This window comes from Haliaeetus albicilla, chromosome 4 (genome assembly GCF_947461875.1).
Source record: "Haliaeetus albicilla chromosome 4, bHalAlb1.1, whole genome shotgun sequence".
In the NCBI taxonomy this organism is placed as follows: Eukaryota; Metazoa; Chordata; class Aves; order Accipitriformes; family Accipitridae; genus Haliaeetus; species Haliaeetus albicilla.
This window is the reverse complement of record NC_091486.1, coordinates 16,037,726-16,057,543: the sequence shown is the minus strand read 5'-3', so window position 1 is coordinate 16,057,543 and position 19,818 is coordinate 16,037,726. Positions and strand designations below refer to the sequence as shown.

The following is a 19,818-nucleotide window of genomic DNA, read 5'->3' as shown; positions in this document are numbered from 1 at the left end:
AATAGGGAAATTCAATCAAAAAATATTTGGAACATTTTTAAAATAGCAAATCACATCTGTTATATAGATTATTAATTAAGAATGCACATACTAATTGTGGAAACCCCTTAATCACTGCCAGTATGCAGAATGCTGCAGAAACAAGTTGTGGATTATAGGGGGAGTAGGGAGTAACATTATGTGCTGCTGCTTCTTTCCTTCTTACAATGTTGTTTATGCATTTATTTTTCAGATCAGATAAAATTCACTCCACATGGTTGAGGTATTAAATCAGTTGCTTTCTGTTAGAGATTGGAATAAGACCTTCAGTAGAGGCAAATTATGCCACATCTGTGTATTGTTGGACTTCTGCCACCTTTCCCTGGAGCACCCTGGGGACAAACAGCGTCAGAATCAGGAGGCTGCCCAGGTTTCCATCTCTTCTAACTGCTCTTGGGAAAACTCAGTAAGTAACAGAGAGTTCTGGCCTTCAGTGTGGTAGAGCTAAGGGCTGAAAAAGCACTCCTAAAAACATTAGGTTTTCTGTCCCTTTTGTTCAGGGTTTGGTAAAATTGTGGATGGACAACTGAATGCAATGTATTTACTGCACAGTGACAACTTTTCACCTCTTGCCTGAGATAAAGTAACTATGTCCTAGAGTTTACTGCAATTAAGTACAATCAGAGGAAAATTTAGGTTGGAAGTCACTGCTGGAGATCAGCTCATCTAACCTGTTCCTCAAAGCATGGCTACATTCAGATGAGGTACAGATTCACTTCTCCACCAAGACCAACGGGACCTTTTCTGCACAGCTGCTCCCCATCCATTCAGTCCCCAGCTTGTACAGATGCATGATGGTATTCTGTCCCAGGTAAGTAATTACTGCACATATACACTATAGAAAGTTCAAATAAATACCCCCAAATCTTCTTTAATCAAAAGGTATGGATACATGGGTAAACTGACAGACCGAGGTTTGCTACAGCATTTCAGCTAAGTAAGAGAATCTGTTTTAAGGAAAGAATCAGTAGTTAGCTGAGTGGCACTGAATAAGAAGCAGGTTACAACCCACTCCATCACTGAGCGGATTACTCGGAAAGACAGTGTTTGAATATAGAAAAGGGAGAAGTCCATTTGTAATCCCTGATTATATTATCAAATACAAGCTGGTCCCAATCTAGGTTTCATTTGCAAGGGAGATAGGGAAACAAACTATATGCAAACAGAGATTATTTTTTTTCTCCCCCGCCCTGAAAGATCACCTTCAGTCAAAATAACTGCATTCGCTTGGACTGTGTTCACAGTTCTCTCACACATGCACTCTATGGCCTAATACAGGTTTTGGCAGGCATGCTTGAAGGAACAGACTTTAAGACCATAATGTCATCAGGTTTTGCCCCAGAAACTTATATGAGAAATTTGTGCCTTTTACATTGCATCTAAAAAGAGAGATCACACTTCCTACAGCAAATTACACAGCCACTGCTGCACAAGAAGAAATACTATGAATTCTTTGGCTATAAATAAATTTCGAGCAAACTTAGACACTAAAAATACCATCTAGTATAGTACGGTTAAACTACGGTTAGTGCTTTGAGTGTAAAGGCAGTAGTTTGGGTTTACTTTATGTTGCCTGTGTAGGAGTGGAAGAACAGAAAGCAGAGTTAAGTCACCATATGCAAGCTCAATGGTGAAACAATAGCATTACCAAGGTATGGACATATAAATATTGTACATATCTACAGGAACCCTTAAATGGTCCCTACCTACAAATAACTGGCTGTTGAGCTGCAAGCGGAAGTGTCCCTCAGCAGGTGCCTCCAGAACCTTCTTGGGGAGGCTGTCCACCTGGAGAGAGGTTTGCTTGAGGTTCCTCTCCGCTCGGACATAGTGCCACTGGTTGTCATTCAGGGGTGTGGGAGACTGCACGGTGGCTTCTGTGGGGCCATTCCCAACATCTATGGAGAACGTGATCTCTTTGGGGGCTGGAACAGATAAACAGATGTGAAGAGGAAGTGAAGGTTTGAATTAAATCGTGGTTTTGACATCAAGAAATCTTACATAAATATAGGGTCCATTAACTTTTATGTCGGCAAATAGTACAGCATCATTTACCTCCCATCTCCTACACAGCAGCTTATACATAAATCTAAGCCTGCAGCCTCACTGTTTGATCTCTGCTGTAATTATTCTTGGCCATGGGTACCCATCTTTTTTTTTGCTATAACAATTACAGTGCTCTAGAAATAGTAGTTCTCTTTTTGAAGTAAAAGTGCCAAATGCTCTACAAAAGTCACACAATGGTAGCAAAAGATTTTGGACAAATAATGCTAGGAAGGGAGAAAGGATGAAGGAGCTTTTTCTGACTAAATCTTTCAGAATGTGTGTACTTAACAATTATAGAACTTGGCTGCATATGGTAGGAGAGAATCCTACAAGCATTTGTTTGCCTGAATAAGCCTGACCCAAGAAGCAAGGAAAAACAGATGAGCAAAACTAGTTCATTGGTGATCCTAAACTAAAGAGGCATATCTAACACATGTCCAGAGATAGTAAGGCTCCTAGAAACAGAATGATAATTGAAAAACAACAGCCACATAAAGGAGTCCATCTTGCTCTGCTGGAAGCCTGAAAGGGCCAAAACTTTTTAATGTTCTTGTTACTGGTTATTTTTCCTCTTCCTAAAATGCTAACTACACCAGAAAGACCAAGAACCAGGACAACAGACCCCACAACCAGAAGGCTGTGGATTGAAAATTCATAAAAACCTGTTACTTCAAGCCCAACAAATTGGATAGGTCTGGTTTTGGAAGCTGCTTCTTAGACAGTTAAGATAGGAAACACTCTATGGGGATAGCAAAGATCTATTCTGAGCCCCTGCATCTGCTAAAAGGCCGATTCCCTTCGAAGCAGGTGGTCTGTGGAGCTTCCTTGATACGAGGCCTTTAGGCTGCAAATTCCATCTGGCAGCAAGAAACACAACATCGAACTACTAATGAGAAATCTGAGTTTAAAAGACAAGACTTTCCCCAAACTTTTAAGTAACTCATTTCTCTAGGAGCATGGATTTAACACACATACAAAAGCTTTCACTAAACAATCCTCTTAGTCGCTTACAGTATTTGCTATATTTGATATCAAAATGCCATTTTTACTTCTATATCCTTGAGAATGAAATGCAGTACACTGAAGTACAAGCAAATTGGACTTTGATGTGCAATTAACACTAAATCATACCTCATTACCTTGTGATAATGCACCATGACATTTACCATTGGTTTAATGAATCGAAGGGCCTTGGGGCCCTGTTTTATTAAATTTTATGTTGGGGTTATTATAAGCATATTATCAAATGCATAACACTCAGTTTGTTTTTCCTAAGCTTGACAGAACTTGGAATACAGAAGTCATATTTCATGTCAAAGCCACATTAATCTTTTGTCACTAATAAATATTCGAAGTCATCAGAACAGGAGTGAGACAAAACCTCACTAATTAAGTTCCTTGCTACTCTCCTTTACATACTGAGTAGCAGTTATACTGCAGTCACTTACTACATTTTGAAGTATTCAAGGCCCATTACAACTGTGACCGACTTATCTTGCATTAGCATCCTGCCCTTCATAGACTCTCACCTCTTGCTGTACCATATGCACTGAGTTCCTCTGAAACACTAGGGCTCTATCAGACTGGATATGTTGCTGATACATAAATAAAAGTAACCATCAGAGCGGTTGTATTAAATTTTTCAATTTTCAACTTAAATTACAGGTCTACAGGTACATCTAACCAGCAGCTTTTTCTCTAAAGAGCAAAAACAAAAAAGTGTTGAAAAAGTAAACTCAGTCACCTGTCTAAGAAAGATAAACCTAGCCATAACAAGATTAAGTATAATGACCAAGGCTATACAGGGAAACTCTGACAGGAGAGGAAGATAAGTCTAGATTAATGAGTCCTTATGTCTCTATCTTATCCTCTTCAGGCACCTCCAACTGCCTCAAGACAGAAGAAAAACTGTCCGTCCCACTTCCCTGCACATGTCAACTTGGGCAAATACACCTAGATTTCTCAGCAGTGAAACTTACAGCTTATTTCAACTCGTATGAAGTCTTTAATCCCAAGGTTTTCCAAGAACACCCCGGAGATGGCAGTAGTTTTGAAGAAGAAGGAGATGTCTGCGCTGACCTCAGCATGGAAGGTGGGGAAGTGCAGGTAGGCGGCCTCCGTGTTGAAGGAAGCGGCGTTCCAGAACTGCCCTGCAAACACAACCCCCTTCTCTATAGTTAATTTGCACAGGACAGCAGCTGCGAGCTGCACGTGTGAAGTCACCTTTCCTCAGATAAATATATTTAAAAAACCAAAAAACCAACAAAACACAACAAAACGAAAGAGGGAACATTCTGTACCTATGGAAATTGAGAAGAGCTAGTACTTACTGTCTCCATAGCAACGCAAAGGGCCGATTTTCCAAGCAGCCTCAGAATTTGATCTGTTTGTGTCAGTGATCACTATCTGAGTTACAGGCAAATGGTCTTTGAAAGCAAGAAGGCCGGTATCATTTGTCCTGGATTATAATAAACAAACAGAAAGAGACAGATTAACCACAGACAAAATCCCCAGCATTCCTTCTGCAAAGCAATATTTGAAAGATGCTTACTTAAAGATGAAAGGTCTTTTGCAGAATTACCTAGAAGAATTGCGACCAGTACGCACTGCTTAAGATACGTACGTGCGCATGTATGCTTTATGCTCATACATAATACTGACCACTGAAGACACTGTAGCTGGATACGTGATACTGTCTGCTAAGGATGGTGACTGTTTCTGCTGTGCAGAACGATTGCGAAGCTGAGGCAGTGCTGCCATTCTGCCTGACGTGCATTAATGTAAACCGGGCTGTGCTCAGTATCCTTAGCAGGATGAATTTGATGTGGATCAGGTATAAGTCCAAGTTTGCATTTCTGTTAAGTTAGCTGGAGACAGATAATGGCATTTTTGCTGGCTTTATGCTTTATCCGAGCAGCAAGAGGACACGCGATACCTGATCCAGCATGCTGTTAGCACGGGGCAGCCAGACAATACCTAATCCAGCTTCAAGATGGCTGGTACACAACTGACTCAGCACACCGCGAAGACGGTTGGATGGGCAGAGTGAATTTGGACTGAATCAGCCTTTTTGCATTACGTGCCTGTGGAAATTTTGGTTCAGCAACTGAAATACTGAAGGCTGATTTACTGCATTGTCGAACTACAGTCTCTTGTTTGCATCAGCTGGGCTTATTCTTCAGCTGTGACTAACTTACACACAGTTGTTAGAAAGGAAGAAAAAAAGAGAGAAAGATTCCTAAAGGATCATTTCTTTGTTTTTACTCTGAGTGTGCTGGGCAAATTGTTGTCCTCAAAATGCAGCACAGCGTTTCATGGCAGCCCTGGGGTCCCTAAGCTGATTCAGTGGCTTTGACTCTGGCAGAGTATACAGATGTGCGTTCATCCCGCTGTACTTCATGAACTGAACTGAGTCCCTCAGGCATCCAGCCCTGACCTTACGAGAGCCAAACTGCCCTCTTGAGGTATTTCTCTATCGATTGACTATAGAGAGGCGAGCGCTACCGTATCTTGTCTCCACAGTGATGAGGTTTTTTTCCCCTAGCTCCTTTTCTCAGGGTTGAGGTCTGCTGTGCATCTGGGCACATAAGCCTGGCAGAGCATCCTTCACGGAGCTGAATCTGTCGTTTTGGAGAAAAGGCTCCCTACCTCTCCATGGCCCAGCAACCTGCATGCAGGGTCTGGACTCAACTCACCTGTATGCTCAGAGGTGAAAGACTGCATGCTGCGCATGGGGATGGCAACAATGACCGGATCCAAAATGCCAATAAACCTAAATTTACACCCACTGCTCTTTCAGGCAGGTATGACACAAAGCCTCAGGAAAAAGGTATCACTTTTTGAGCGATGCAACTGCCAAGCAGTCCGACGTCCCAGGCAGGATCCCAGACTACCTACATGCTGCTCGTAATGCCACCTTCCACAAAATTACCTCTCATTATAGTTCCAGCTGTGGGAAGGGACACAGGAGTTCAGCGAAGAAATAATAATCAGGATGAACACCGTGGCTGTGCTCTGACACACAACCTCAGATGTTTGCTTGGCTAAATGCTCTACTCTGATTAATGTTAGAAAAAATAGAAGGGATATTTTGATCTTTTTTATAAAGGCTGCATACATTTCATTTATTTTTCATTGTTTCTAATTGCATGCAGCACAGTTAATTGTCTCATAATCCCAAGGGGAAAAGGAGAGGTACTCTATCTGACCCTAACATTTTTTTCTTGCTTCAGTGGGTGTCTGACATGCAGATAATTACAGACAAAGTGCAGCAAGATGAAATTCCCAGGCACGAGGCAGAGTGATGCCTTCAATACAGACTCAGAAGGAAAAATACCATGTATGAATCAAAAATACATGGTCTCCAAATCTCTTCACAGAGGTCTCTCAGCAGCATACTCATCTAGCTTATTGTATCAATCTTTGAATGTTAGTGTAAATGCTCTCAACAGATTATGGAACAGTTGTAACAACAGCTGAACTATTTGAGTATTTCTTAGGAAGATAATTAAATAAGGTGTTTCAGTGGATGGGAGGAAGAAGAGCAGGCAGAATGAATGCAAGAAAAGCAGAAAGATGCACAGGAAGAGGATATAAAATATGTAATATATCCATGAATAACTAAGCTGGCATTTACTTTTTAAAAAATGAAATTAAAAAAAAATCACAAAATATTTAGGGAGGTTTCCTGCAAATTTATTTTTATTCAAAAAATAGTGCAGTCTTTTGACTAGCTATGATCAGCATTAAAATAAAAATCAGTATCTTCCTACAGCTACCAGTGAAGATATCTGCAAAAAAAATGAAATGGTGACATTTTAAAGATATCTATTCCACATCTCTGAAAACTGCATTGCTTATTAGATATTCTGTTATATTGCATGAAGTTCTTTTATATCGAATTTTATGATTCTGAGTTTTTACTAGTTATATGCCAGTGTCACAGAGAACTTTAGTAGCATAGCTCAACTTTGAGAAAGAAAAATATTCTAGAACTAATAAAAATCTTCACTTTTATGTTAATGCCTTGAAAACTCAATCAAGTTTCTCTTGAAGCTCAAACAGCACATTTTATGCATTTTATTCTCTCACACATGGAAAAAAAAGGACTTGTGTAAGGATATGTATTCTCATACAAGCAGACACTGAAATAAAACCTATCAGAAAAACGTTCTGCACTTTAGAGAATGTGTTAATGACAGGAACAACGTACCTATTCTTGCAGTTTATTATTATTATTTCATGGTGGGAATTCATGATTTTGGTGAAAAGTCAACACCTAGGATGTTTCAGCTAAGAAAAGCAGAAAAGAGATTTGAAGACATTATGCAGACCCTCATGGGAGCTAAAGTTTGAGCAACTTAAATTCCTGGTATTCTTTAAGTTGAACTTATTTCAGACTCCATTTCTTATAACACATCACGATTCCTCTTCTCTTTACATGGTACACCATGGCAGCCCCTTAAATATGGTGTATTATGCCTCAGACAGGAGCAAAAGAGCTTCATGTACCTGTACAATAATTTCCTGGAGGCGCTGCTGTGGCACTGCAAAATACAAATATTCCAGGGTTTGGACAAAACATTTGGAATTTTGCCTGAAGGGGGCTTGGGGATCACTTTTAATGTACTACAGTTTTCAAATAAAAAGCGCTGTTTTCTGATGGAAAGCATCTGCACTATGTTGTGCACATACATGATTTTGTCTTTTAAACTAAAATAAAACCTTGTTAGAGTCAATATTTTTGTATTTGTTCCCAGAACTAGTTTTTACTTATATGTATTTTAATTTAGCAGTTCACATACTTTTAAAACCAGATTGTATTTGGTTTTCCACAGCTACTTCTCGTGTTAGCCAAAAGCACTACTTTATTTCTCTTAGTGGGTTTCACATATCACTCCGTGACCACTTCCACTGAGCATGCCTTTCGTACCATGCTATGCCCTGCTTCTCAGCATTGAGAACTACGGGTGGTCCTGCCTGCAGGAGGGTCCTGGGGGGTGATGCACCTTGGCTAGGAATGTAAGTTAAGTACTGATTTCAGAAAAATCAAAGCAGGTTTTATCCTTTTCCTGAAAGGAGTCCTGTACACGCAGAAAATGCTACAAATAAATGAATAAACTTGGGAAGTAGACCTTCTGCTTACCTGACTTGGCACTCAGTTTGGCACAAATTCAGGTGAAAATCTGAATGTTTTTCAGAGGGTGGAAAGCACCCTCAACAAACATATGTTTCTCTGAGCTCTTTGCATAAAGGGTAGTATCAGTTTGTACTTCCCACAAGCAAAACCAAAACAAATCCAATAATGCCCTTTAAATTAAATCACTGAAATATTTTTAGTTATGGGTATTAAATACAGTTGGATGTTATCTATTTATCCATGTCTGAAGATTAATGTCTATCTACTCAAAGGACTTCCTCAATAAGCTATGAGGCATGTTACACATCAAACAAATGCTCTGTGTATGGGGGGAGGGGCCGAAGGAAAAAAAGAAAAAAAATTTCCCTACAAGTGCAGCAATGCTAAAGGTGATAGTGCAGCAGCTGGATAATTCAAGATGTAGCACAGGTAGTCTTACCTGCAAATGACAAATAACTATTTTGATAGTAACATTATGAGACAAATTTTCTTCTTCCTGGCTACCAATAAAAGCATGTTCAAAAAAATCTCACTCTTTGGTATCCTAAGAGTGTAAGCCACCATAAACTGGTAATCTCTAGGTAGCTGTTTCCATATTTTTTCTAACAGATGGTAGAGCAGTGGTACCATTAAATATAATTTCTTCTTGTATGACCCCCTATTGGTATGTTTTCTTCTTGTACATTAATGAAAAATCTGGTGGGGTCTGAGCCTCAGTTGCTCAGATATTCAGTCCAGATTTTCATGAATACAGTACGTTTGGGGAAAAGAATACTATCATCATCAGATGTCAGTGAACTGCATGAGGAACAGGCCAGTGAAACAGTCTTCTATCAGAAAAAGTTTTGAGCCCTGCACAGGACATAACATTAATAATCCAAAGGAATACATTTTAATTGCTATCTTACCCACCAGATGCATCCAAAAACACTTTACTGGGTACAATAACGTAGAGTCAGAATAAATAAAAAAAACAACAGCAGAAGGGGACATACCTGCTAGTTGAAGGCAAGATGCAGTGGCTATATTTTGCTGAATTAGAGAAGAGGTACAGAGAAAGAGTTTGGTAATGATAGTAATGAACTGATTCCTGACACCTCAGGGGCCTGCTACAGTCAGCTCTCTGCAGGCAGCTTTTCTAGTTTGTTGACAAATGCAGTCATGAAGGCAGATATCCAAGACAGCTCTATACAGGCCAGGTCACCTCCGGCAGGGTTTATTTATGAGCTCACAGGCTCTGTGGAGTTGCCTGCCCTGCTTCTGGGGGAACAGATTCAGTGCAGGATGGTGGCTGAGCAAACAAATCCTGTCAAATTTGGGCTCGTCAGCAGCTGGGTTTCTCTGCCCTGCTCTCCTCAGCCCTTCCAGTTTTAGCATCTTGGCTCTGGCACAGCTTTGCACAAATATAGCTTGTCCAAAGAGCACTTCATTCGCTTCCACGTGGCCTTGCTCCTCCTCAAACAGAGCTGGATATACTCAATGTATCTCTGGGAGCCAGAGTGGGTCTGACAATAGTAATATCCCCTTTCCCTTTCCCTCCCCTGCCTTCTTTTCATCTCCTGTGGTTTCCTTGTTGCTTGCAGTACCCCAAAGGCGTGGTAAAGACGTAAATGCATGTTACTTTGGAAATGGGAAGACTCAAAGGCTTAGTTCCCCAGAAAAACGTTGTTCGGGAAAATAAAAGAAGAGGATACTCCTATAATTTGAATAGTAAGACTGGAGAATAGAAATACAAGATCGCAATCAGCTACTGGTTGGAATCAACACTGTCCACCAGACTCTGCTGAGGTGCCTGAGCTTCCTGTACAAAATGACTTCCAGAGATGCTGCTCTTTCTGTACAAAATAAAAAGCTGTAAAGTTCTCCAAATTCACAAGGTTTCCACATGAATGCAGTCAGTAAGAAGTAGGTTTGGTTTGATGACTGGCTTCAATCAAGTGTTTGCATTTGAAGTGGAAAAGGGATTCCAGAGAGACCAAAGTAGCAAATGGACTTCAGGACAGTCATGCACCAGCATGGCATGAAAGAGGTTCCTCCCATGTAAATGAAAGGTTTAGTGAGCAGCAAGTCTTTCATTGCCAAGGCAAGAGAACTTTGCTTGAGATGAAAGACAACATGGGAGAGGTATTTAAGGATCCAGAGGATCTCTAGAATGGACTTAAGATAACACAACATTGTCTGTATTTCAGAAATGCTTTATTCTTTAGATCAGTCTAATACTTTTCCCCAATAATGCCTGCATCAAGAATGCACCTTCTGTTTGAGACGGGCATAGCTTTGAAAGACAATCGCAAATCCGTCTCATCTATACATAACTTGTCCCAACAGTTATCTATTCTCAGTGTTGGGGAAGGGGAAGAGAGAGAAAGAAAACATTTTCTGAACTAGATTTAGCTTCAGCTTGCAGCCACTGGATTTCCATGAATGCTCCCACCCACTAGCAAGAGCTTTCAACAGACAAGAATCTCTTTTTTTGGTGGCATGCATAAACTACAGTCAAGCCATGTTTAACACCTTTCCAGACCCCTGCTTGGGTTAGGGTGACAACTTATGCCTCTGCTCCCTCAGCAGAGGTCTCCTCCCATTCTCCAGCAAATACCATGAAGCTGTTCCACTGTTTTGCATTGACAGAATTAGCTGTCATCGTACTGCTGAGTTTGGAAGTATGGTAAGGAGCTGGATGGAAAAAGAGACTTTTCAATGCTTTACTAAAAAGAAAGGTGAAAAATACAAAAGCCTTCCCCCTGTAGCATGCAACCAATTATATTCCTGTTCATCTGGCCAGCATAACTCCAGGCGGGCTAACTTGGTGTCAAGTAAGAGCCCAGAAATAGCAGCTGGCTCAGGTGTCTGCTTAGATATCATTTAAAAGTCATCATGCCTAGAAGTGCATATTGTGTGCTGCCAAACACCTGGCTCAGGACTTTTTTCAGGTCTGTTTTCTCTTGTTTTCCATTTCTTTTGCTGGTCTGATAAATTAGTAGCTTCTTCTGCACGTAAGCCTTAGTCTTTGGAAACCAAAGCAAAGCAAAATCCTAAGCCAGTCTCCACTTCAGAAGGATGCTCCAGCTATTCTGGTGAGTTCCTACCTCGAAGCTGCAGTGAGCAGCCTGATTTATCTATAAGGAGCAAAAATGATTTTCTGGTTTTCCACTCTACAGCACCCATTTTATTTCATGCTAAGGCAAATAAATGCATCTACTGCTGTCTTGCTCCTTCCACTATAATGTATAGCAGGTTAAAGTCACAGTTCAGCTCTCAGCAGGTTTCAGATTCAAATGCTCATTATGTATCAGGGGGTCAGTGTTCTAGCAGAGAAACACAAAAGCAATCTTCAAGAGGCATGAAATTTCTTATGTTTAGAAACTCTTTGTAAAGGTCGGGGGGGTGTTAGCTTTTAAAAAGGCAACCTGCAATTTAGAATACTACCAAAGTCCAAATTTCAAATGGATTAAAAACCGAAACAAAACACCTGAACCCCCAAACCAATAAACAGTAGGCAGTTTAGCTGAGGAAACTTCTATGCATATCCTGTTATTATAATGAAATTAGGAGAAACAAGTAGCTCTGTGAGCTGCCAAGCTAATGAAGCATGATTTCCAACATGTCTCTCCCACGAGGGTTTTCCAAAATCTAATAAAAATGTACGCTTCCTTAACTTCCTTCTTGTGGGTTTTAATTGGCTTTTTCCCCTCAGCCTGGCATAAATTTTCATTGAATGTATAATTTCTAATACTTTTGAGATTTCTCCTTCTCTGCTAAAGATGTTTGAAATGTGTCTGCTTGTTCAAAATCACTGGGTATGGGGGGGAAATGGAGATAAACACCCACAGCATAACTCGCTTAGGTCTCATTTCCTTAGGAGACTTAGCCGAAACATTATAAAACTGCATTTAGCTTTCACCTTGTATTGGTTTGTACATCCTAGTGGTGCATTGTCCTGCAATCTCAGACTACAAGCCCAATGCTCTGCCAGTGTAACACACCCTGCTCTGCTTGTGTACTAGCTCACCAAAAAGCAAAATGTGGATTATGAAAAGAGCCAAGCACCAGTAAAGACAGATGGTTTTGATGCTCATGTACAAACCTCACCAAAGTGCATCCGATAACCAAACATTAAAGAAAAGATAGACTAACATGCACAGCCAGGCCCTTCTGTACAAATCTATACAAATCACATTCATAACCGAACATTTACATAAAGATCTTCCTGAAGAAATCCCCTTGCAGCTATGATTTTTGAAAGTGAATAGTGACCCCAGGGATATAAAGGGTCCAAGCGAATAATCACACTGTCTGGAAATTGAGCAACCAAAAAAGCCTAACACTTACAGTGACAAGTCATTTCTGAATTATTATTTTTTGTTTCAAGACCCCTTACAGTTCCTTTCTACTCATTCTCTTTTAAGTGAAGGTTTCACAGGGATAATTCAGACACTATTTCAAACACAGTATCCTATTACAGCAAGACATTTCTTGTCTACTTCCATTATTTGTAATTTCTGAACTACTTGAGGTTAAAATCTCTTTTTTTTTAGAGAAAGGGCAGCAGCTCCTATCAGTGAGTGGTCCAAAAGGGAGTGAGGGTGAAGCAGAATTTTCACATGTATTTTCACGGTGTTTCTAGTTGTACTTTCAGCAACACTCATCTGGCATTCCATACACAAATATGGAATTAATTGGAAAGTTCACCAACTAGCTCTCAGCTGCTGGAGAGTCTCTGAAGCTGCAGAGAATATGAGAAGGTTATGAAGATGGCCTTTGCAAATTCATGAGGCATTGGGGCACCACAAAGGTCCAAGCCCGAGGAAGGCTTTGAATGTTCATGCTGCAAGTCTAAAACTTCCTATGGAGATGGAACCAAAACCTATAGAAGCCAAAGAAAGTCTTTCCAGTGACTTTAAAAAGCTTTGGACCCAATGTAAAAGAAAGTAAAGGCACATACAGATATAATGTTTCATAAGAAAAAGACAAGTGGTTTTGATAGTACAGGTTTCTTGTTCTTTAGCTGTCTGTACCTGGATTTCTCTGTCTATGCCTGAATCTTCTGCTCTGATATATACCCATGCACCAACCTCCTAGAGCCTTTATTCATGCAATGCTCCAATTGAACCAATGCAAATTTTTAAACAAATAAAATGACTGGATTTGGCATTCAACAACAAATATTTTTTGAAGACAACCCATCCCAGCAACCTGCTTAAGCCAGATATCTTGTCTTTGGTTCAAATAAGAAATTTAAGATGAAATCAAAAGGACAGATTCTAATTTGACTTTCATTCTCATTTGATCATACTCAAGTCATTCAAGCTTTCTGAGCTGTGAATCAGGAAAAAATTTAAGACTTCTTGCCCTACTTTCTATCCCCAGCTCTCATACAGACACTACTATACACATTAAAATTATTACCATTCTTCTCTATCTGCGTCACAGTTGCAAAAATATCTCATATCCAGACAACTTTCTTCCAGTCCACATGCACACTGTTGAATGCCCGGAAGAGATCCTCCCCAGTAAAGATGCTTTTCATTGGCACGGCCAACCCACCAAGCAAATGGCATTCCATCTGGATGAAAGGGAAAAAGAGGGGGAAAAAAAGAGAAAAGAGAAAAAGAGAGAGAAAGAGAACTTGATAAGCAAATTGGATTCTCCTGAGAATGAAAAAAAGAATGGAGGTGGACATGTTAAATAATACGGAAAGAAAAGATGCGAACTACAGACGAAGTAACAAACCATAAACTTTGCCCAAGTTCCATTTTATGGAATACACGTCGAGAAACCAACAGCTCTATGGTAATCCTGTTTGGTTTGAGGAGCAGATGTTTTCCCCATAGGACTCACGTGCCAATCACCCAGGAGAACCTGGCGCATTTCAGCTGCAAAGACTTTTGACGTGCGAACCCAACACCACTGTCTGCACTAGCTGTGTCCAGTATTTTTGTGTGACGCTAGAAGGGAGATCTGATCACTGAAGGAGTCTGAAAACAACTCTCCTGCCACGACTCACACTGCACAGCTGTCTTGAACCACCCAGTATTGGCCAAGGACCTCTTGCAGAGTCTACCCGTTTACGAAGGAGACTCTAGCTCTTAGATCAGGATTTTTTACCTTAAGACCCATATATAAAGAGTAAAAATCTTCAGAAATAACACACAAACTACCCTACTACTATGGGCTTAATACAGTTCCCCTCAAAACTAAGACCAAAATTTGTATTGGTTTCTAAGGGAGCAGGACTAGGGATTTTAATGTGCTCTCCAAGGGTGGAATGTGCAAATGCAAAGCTCCATAAGATATTAAAACATCCTAGATTAAGGATTCAGGTAGGACTTAAGTTGGGAAAAAGATTTCCGTACTTGGGAATTAACTTGTCTCTCTGAAGTTATTTTCTACCTACAGGAGCTCTAAGATCTATGTATTTATATAAACCAAGATAGTTTTTGTTTAAATTTCATAATCCGTTATACCTCAAGCATTAAATATTAATAGTCAGATACAGTAAGCAGATTCAGCTGTAATGAAATCCATGGATTAACATTTTGCTAAGATTGACTTTGTCTTCCAGCTCAGATAACTTTTTCATTGACTTCTTAATCCTTAAATCAAGAAATGTAATCAGTTACACATACAGGTAGATGGCAAAATTTAGCAAAATTGACATATCGAGACTTTTTGATCAAAGGAGCTTGGAGAAATAAACTGCACTGCTAATGTAGAAAAACGTATCAATTTATTCTTCTGCTTTACTAACATTATTAGTTGGGAGTATTCCTCATTATACAAAGCAAGAAAGTCTAAAATATGAAATGCAATCAAGGTTAACTGTAGAGTGTAAGAGACTAATTAAAATGAGTTTTAGAATCACTTGGCAAAATTAATTTGTATTTGTTTTCCTTCTAAGCTTAGACTGCTGAACTGTAAATTCATGAAAAAAGGAAAATAAAAAATAGGAAGAGTAACTCCATTCTCATGACACCAACAATTAAGACATGATGAGTTTGACCAATACCCAGTGGTACTCATTAGAAAAACACAATTCAAGAACATCTAAGTATTCAATCTTACAAAAACATGCACATTCATTTTAGGTGTCATATTATTGTCAACACATTTATGTTTTCCTTCTTTTTTTTCAGCTGATTTTCCTGCAGAAATTGATTGCTGCAGCCAGTGAAACAGGTCTATACTATATTATTGGGAAATTACTTGGTAAAGCTTGGAATAGTAATGTTAATTGAATAAAAGGGTGATTTGTCTAGGAGTTGAAATAGATATTATACAGAAGTGCTTAATCTAATTTTTAAAGTACCCATTCTGGAAAAAATATTTAGATAAAGATAAATCCTTCAGGCCATCAGCAAATAATGGTATTCATTAATCAAATTCAACCTGTGTCACATATTCTTTTGGCAGAAATCATTATATACTTAAACATAAGAGTGAAATAAGCAATCATTCACAGGAATTAAGTATGAGTAGTTTTCTGATGTCTTTTTCAGATCTGTTGTTATTTGTTTTATTGAGCAATACCAAGCAAACACATACACATTCAGATTTATGATATAGACTGGGGAAGTGGTAGAAGCACCACAGTTTGAGTCATTTACAACTAAATTAAATACAGTGCTAAAAACCAGAGCATTCAACATTATAAGGAACAATTTTAGATTGTCAAGGGAACAGACTATAAAAAACCAGTGTCTTTTCAAAAATTCTATGTATTAGGCAGAGTTCTGCCACCCTTTACTCAACATGAGTAAATTTTTCTCCCTAACTAGTCCCTTAGAAATCAATTGTAGTATTAAGGAAAATTATGCATGAATCTTCAAAACTCTTTTCCACATGCTTAAATTTTAACACGAGTAATCACAGAGCTATTCAGCAAAGCTCTTAAATCTACTTCAGCAATGTCCAAAGTGTTTAGGAATTACTGAAACATATATTTTATGTCATATAATGCTGAAGTAATGCAATATTTCACTAGCAACTCCAATCAATCTATCCCTGAGTTCTTTCCAGAAAGTTTAAACCGTTATATCTTGGCAGAGCTGGTGGATGCTTTGCACTGAGATTGAGTTTGGCCAAGAGGTGTTGATTAAGATTCTTTCTTCTAAGCCTGTAGATTTGTTGCAATATCTTCTGCACTTCTGTAATCATAGTATTACCATTTTTTCAAAGCATTATCAATTCAGCACCACCTCAAAATGAATTAATTTCCTTTCTGTGGTGAAGCCACAGACTAAGTTAATGATGTTAATCAAGGATTTAACATGGCCCCATAAACTAATGGTTACATAGGTGAGTAGAATTCCACTTTAAAATTTCTAAGCTAAAAAGTCAATTTAATAAGAAGTGCTACCAATTCTTCATTCTGTGCTTACGTTGTATCTAGTGACACATTATTTAGTCAAAAAAGGTAGTCAAAAGCCTACTGCACAAATAAAAGTATTATTTTCCATGTGGTTTTGTCTATTTAGAACTCAAAAAAAATCCACTATAATAAATTTATTAAGGTTGTCTTTGAACTCCATACTATGGCTCTGAAGGAGAATATGTATGAAAAAAATCCTAAACCAAGCAAAGCAAATAAGCCCCAAGTGACTGAATTCACCAGTAAAAGAACAGAGACCAGTTTCTTTCAAGGGATTTCTTCCTGTACTGCTCAAACTGCCTTTGGAAGGTTTTAATTTTGATAACAAAATCCTCAAAAAAGGCAAAATTTTTTTGTTTCCTGCAGAGGACAATAACCCTTTCTGTGATGATGCTGTCTGGGAGCATCTACAAACAGCTGTGATATTTACATCACTGTTTTTACTATAATTTAATATGTTATTGATTAAAAGAACTGAGCAGGCAGGCAGTATTTTGTATCAAACCAAGTACTGCTACTCGTTCACACTGCCAGGCACAGGCTGCAGAAAGTACGGTTGGCACAGGTCTTCTGAAAGGAAAGAATAAGAGGTCTCATCTTCCGTTGATGACTTTGGCGTTTCCCTCTCCCTGTTTCCATAGGCCAGGCCTTTGTGGTCTACTGGTCTATTCAACAGCTACTGCGCGTATGTATCTGAATAGCCAAATAAGACTTTGGAAACCCTGGCATATACAATACTGAAACACATGGACAAGAACTCAGTTTTTCTCCATCCAGCAAAGCAGAGAGAGTAAGCTCCTTTCAGATATCAGTTCTTCAGCAGATCTCTGGTACCTGCTCTATCAATGCACTTAACTAAACTACTCGTTATTAGTTCTCTGTATGAAATCTGTTTCAGCAGAAGCAAGGCTGGCATGGACTGTACAGTTCACAAGCACAGAGGCTGAGAACTATGAAGAGAACAGCAGACACATGGAGGTTGTTTCCAGTGATCTTTAGAAGGAGATGCAGATTGAGATCAAATTCACCTGCAATGCGTATCTGGCTCTTCTAGTGACAAGAATGGCTGAACACATATTCGGTATCCCTCTATCAGCTTACAAGAAAATGACTGTCCTCTTAAATCTCCCTTGTACTGACAGCTCTCATTTTCTGTATTAGAAGGCATTGACATTGCTAGCAATACAAGTTATTTTTAAAGGTTTTAGGCTTGCTCATGTTTTAAATGGCAGAGATTTTTTTCAAAAATTATTTGCATAGGCACTCAGAAGCTGGAGCAGGGGGAGAAGCAGCGTATTCCAACAGCATTTAGGACTAAATTACTATGTATATAATTCCCAAGCAACTTCTGTGGACTCGGTTTACCTTTATATAGGCAGAAAGTCTTAGCGTTGGCTTTTATGTTTATACAGCATGAGTTAAAGCAAAGCTATGCATTTTTAACAGTATTATATTTAAAATATTTGTTAAGATTTGTCTGCATCATTTGCCAGGTGGTTCTTGTTATTGCAACAAACGAAAAATCTAATGATGGAAATATACCAAGATAAACTGGATCCCTTGTTAAACTCCTGTGCTGTATAAACCTAAAGTCTGACCCAGTAATTACATACCCCTAACACAGGTAAGGCTTTTGGGGTACCCATGTTACTGAAACAGGTCAGTTAAAGGTTTTTTCCTCCACCACAGCAAGTCGTTTTATTTATATTTGTCTGTTGAAACACTGAAACCATATTGTGTTGAAACAACATTCTCTTGGCAGTCTTCATGTTCAGTTTTTTCTCCAAAATCAAACTGAGTTAAGCAGAACTGAATTTGCTAAATCTTACATCTATACATCTTGCTGATGAAAATGTAGATTAATTTACATCTATGGTATTTTCTCTTATAAGGGAAGATTCACGTATCAAGAGATAGTGTGAACTGGAAAACTACTGATTGTAGAATTTCATAAAGCCAATTCTTTGCTACTGCACTCAAAATATCTGTTTGCACTAACCACTTCAACAATATCAAATCCTGCAAATGGGTCACCTGATACACCAAACATTATGTGAAACAAGCAGTTAGCAGATTTTTATATATATATCCGTATATACACACATACACACATGTATGAGGCAATCTCAACCTGAATAAATTCAGAGGCCTATCCAGAGAACAAATTATGATCTCAGCTAATCCATGTTTAAAAGTCTCTTGAAAAAAATGGAGAAGGGGGTAAGAGAGTAAGAACAAGGGAAAACTGTAACAATATTTTTTGGTAAGGGTTTACCAAGGTCTTGTTTTCCCATGCTTGATTTTTTTCCATTGGAAAATTTTTCTAGCCTTTTTTATCAGAATTTTAAACATTCAATTGAAGTAAAACCAAATTCTTCCCCTTCGTCCTTTTTAACAGGAAAAAAAAATACACTTTTGAGAAATCAATGAAAAAGTGCTTATAATAATTCTGGACAAAATTATGGACAAATTGGAGAAATATTCCATATTTAGTGGATAACACAAAATTAATATATTCTTAGAGGCTGTTTGTTCAGCGAAGAGGTCTATGGTGTTGACTCGGAATCTGTATTGGTTTAAATGACAGCTCACACCTCTGGGAGCATACACTAATAATGCAAAGCGAGGTGAACTTGGGCTGTGCTGCATTAACCCGTATGTGCTACCCATTCTTTGAAGTGGCTGCTGAGATTTAACAGTGGGAGAAAGTTGCTCTATGGTTTACAGGCCCTAGCAAGGGCCTCGTGGCTTGTCCCCAGCCAAAGGGAAGCAACACCCGCCCTCCGAGGTAGCAGGCTCTCTGCTCTTCACAAACCCCTGTTTTTAACTCAAGATCAGGTTATCTTGGAAAAAATGAATATATGTAATATGGACCAGGGAAAAAATGAGAATTCCCAATGACATGGTTCCATTCAACATTATTCACTGAGTGAGCCACCAAGTCGTCCAGTTGTTTTTGTACCATATTGCTCTGCTTCCATACGGACACACACCTGTTTTATGCTTGGCTCTTCTCTTTTTAGCACAGCCATAATGACCACCTAACCTTTCCTCCCTTTTACTCAAAACCTTCCCCATGGCAATTGTGCAATTCAGTTTTATTGTCCTTTTTCTTTCTTAAAACTAACCCACATACCACTGCGCTGATTTTCAGAGATGACAAACATGACTGCGTTGGAAATCACAGCTGGTCAAACACTGCAGCAAGACGGATGCCGTTCTG

The 19,818-nt window shown here is 39.0% G+C and overlaps 1 protein-coding gene across 2 annotated transcripts in view; it reads right to left on the bottom strand.

Moving 5' to 3' along the window:
• The window catches only part of CNTNAP5 (contactin associated protein family member 5), a 303,884-nt gene that overhangs the window by 51,469 nt on the left and 232,597 nt on the right, over window positions 1-19,818 (bottom strand). For both annotated transcript variants that reach the window (XM_069781056.1, XM_069781057.1), the window contains exons 14-17: window positions 13,634-13,790; window positions 4,416-4,543; window positions 4,065-4,235; window positions 1,746-1,964 (exon numbers count right to left, since the gene is read on the bottom strand). In XM_069781056.1, coding sequence (XP_069637157.1) covers window positions 1,746-1,964; window positions 4,065-4,235; window positions 4,416-4,543; window positions 13,634-13,790 — 675 coding nt within the window. The remainder of the gene's footprint in view (window positions 1-1,745; window positions 1,965-4,064; window positions 4,236-4,415; window positions 4,544-13,633; window positions 13,791-19,818) is intronic.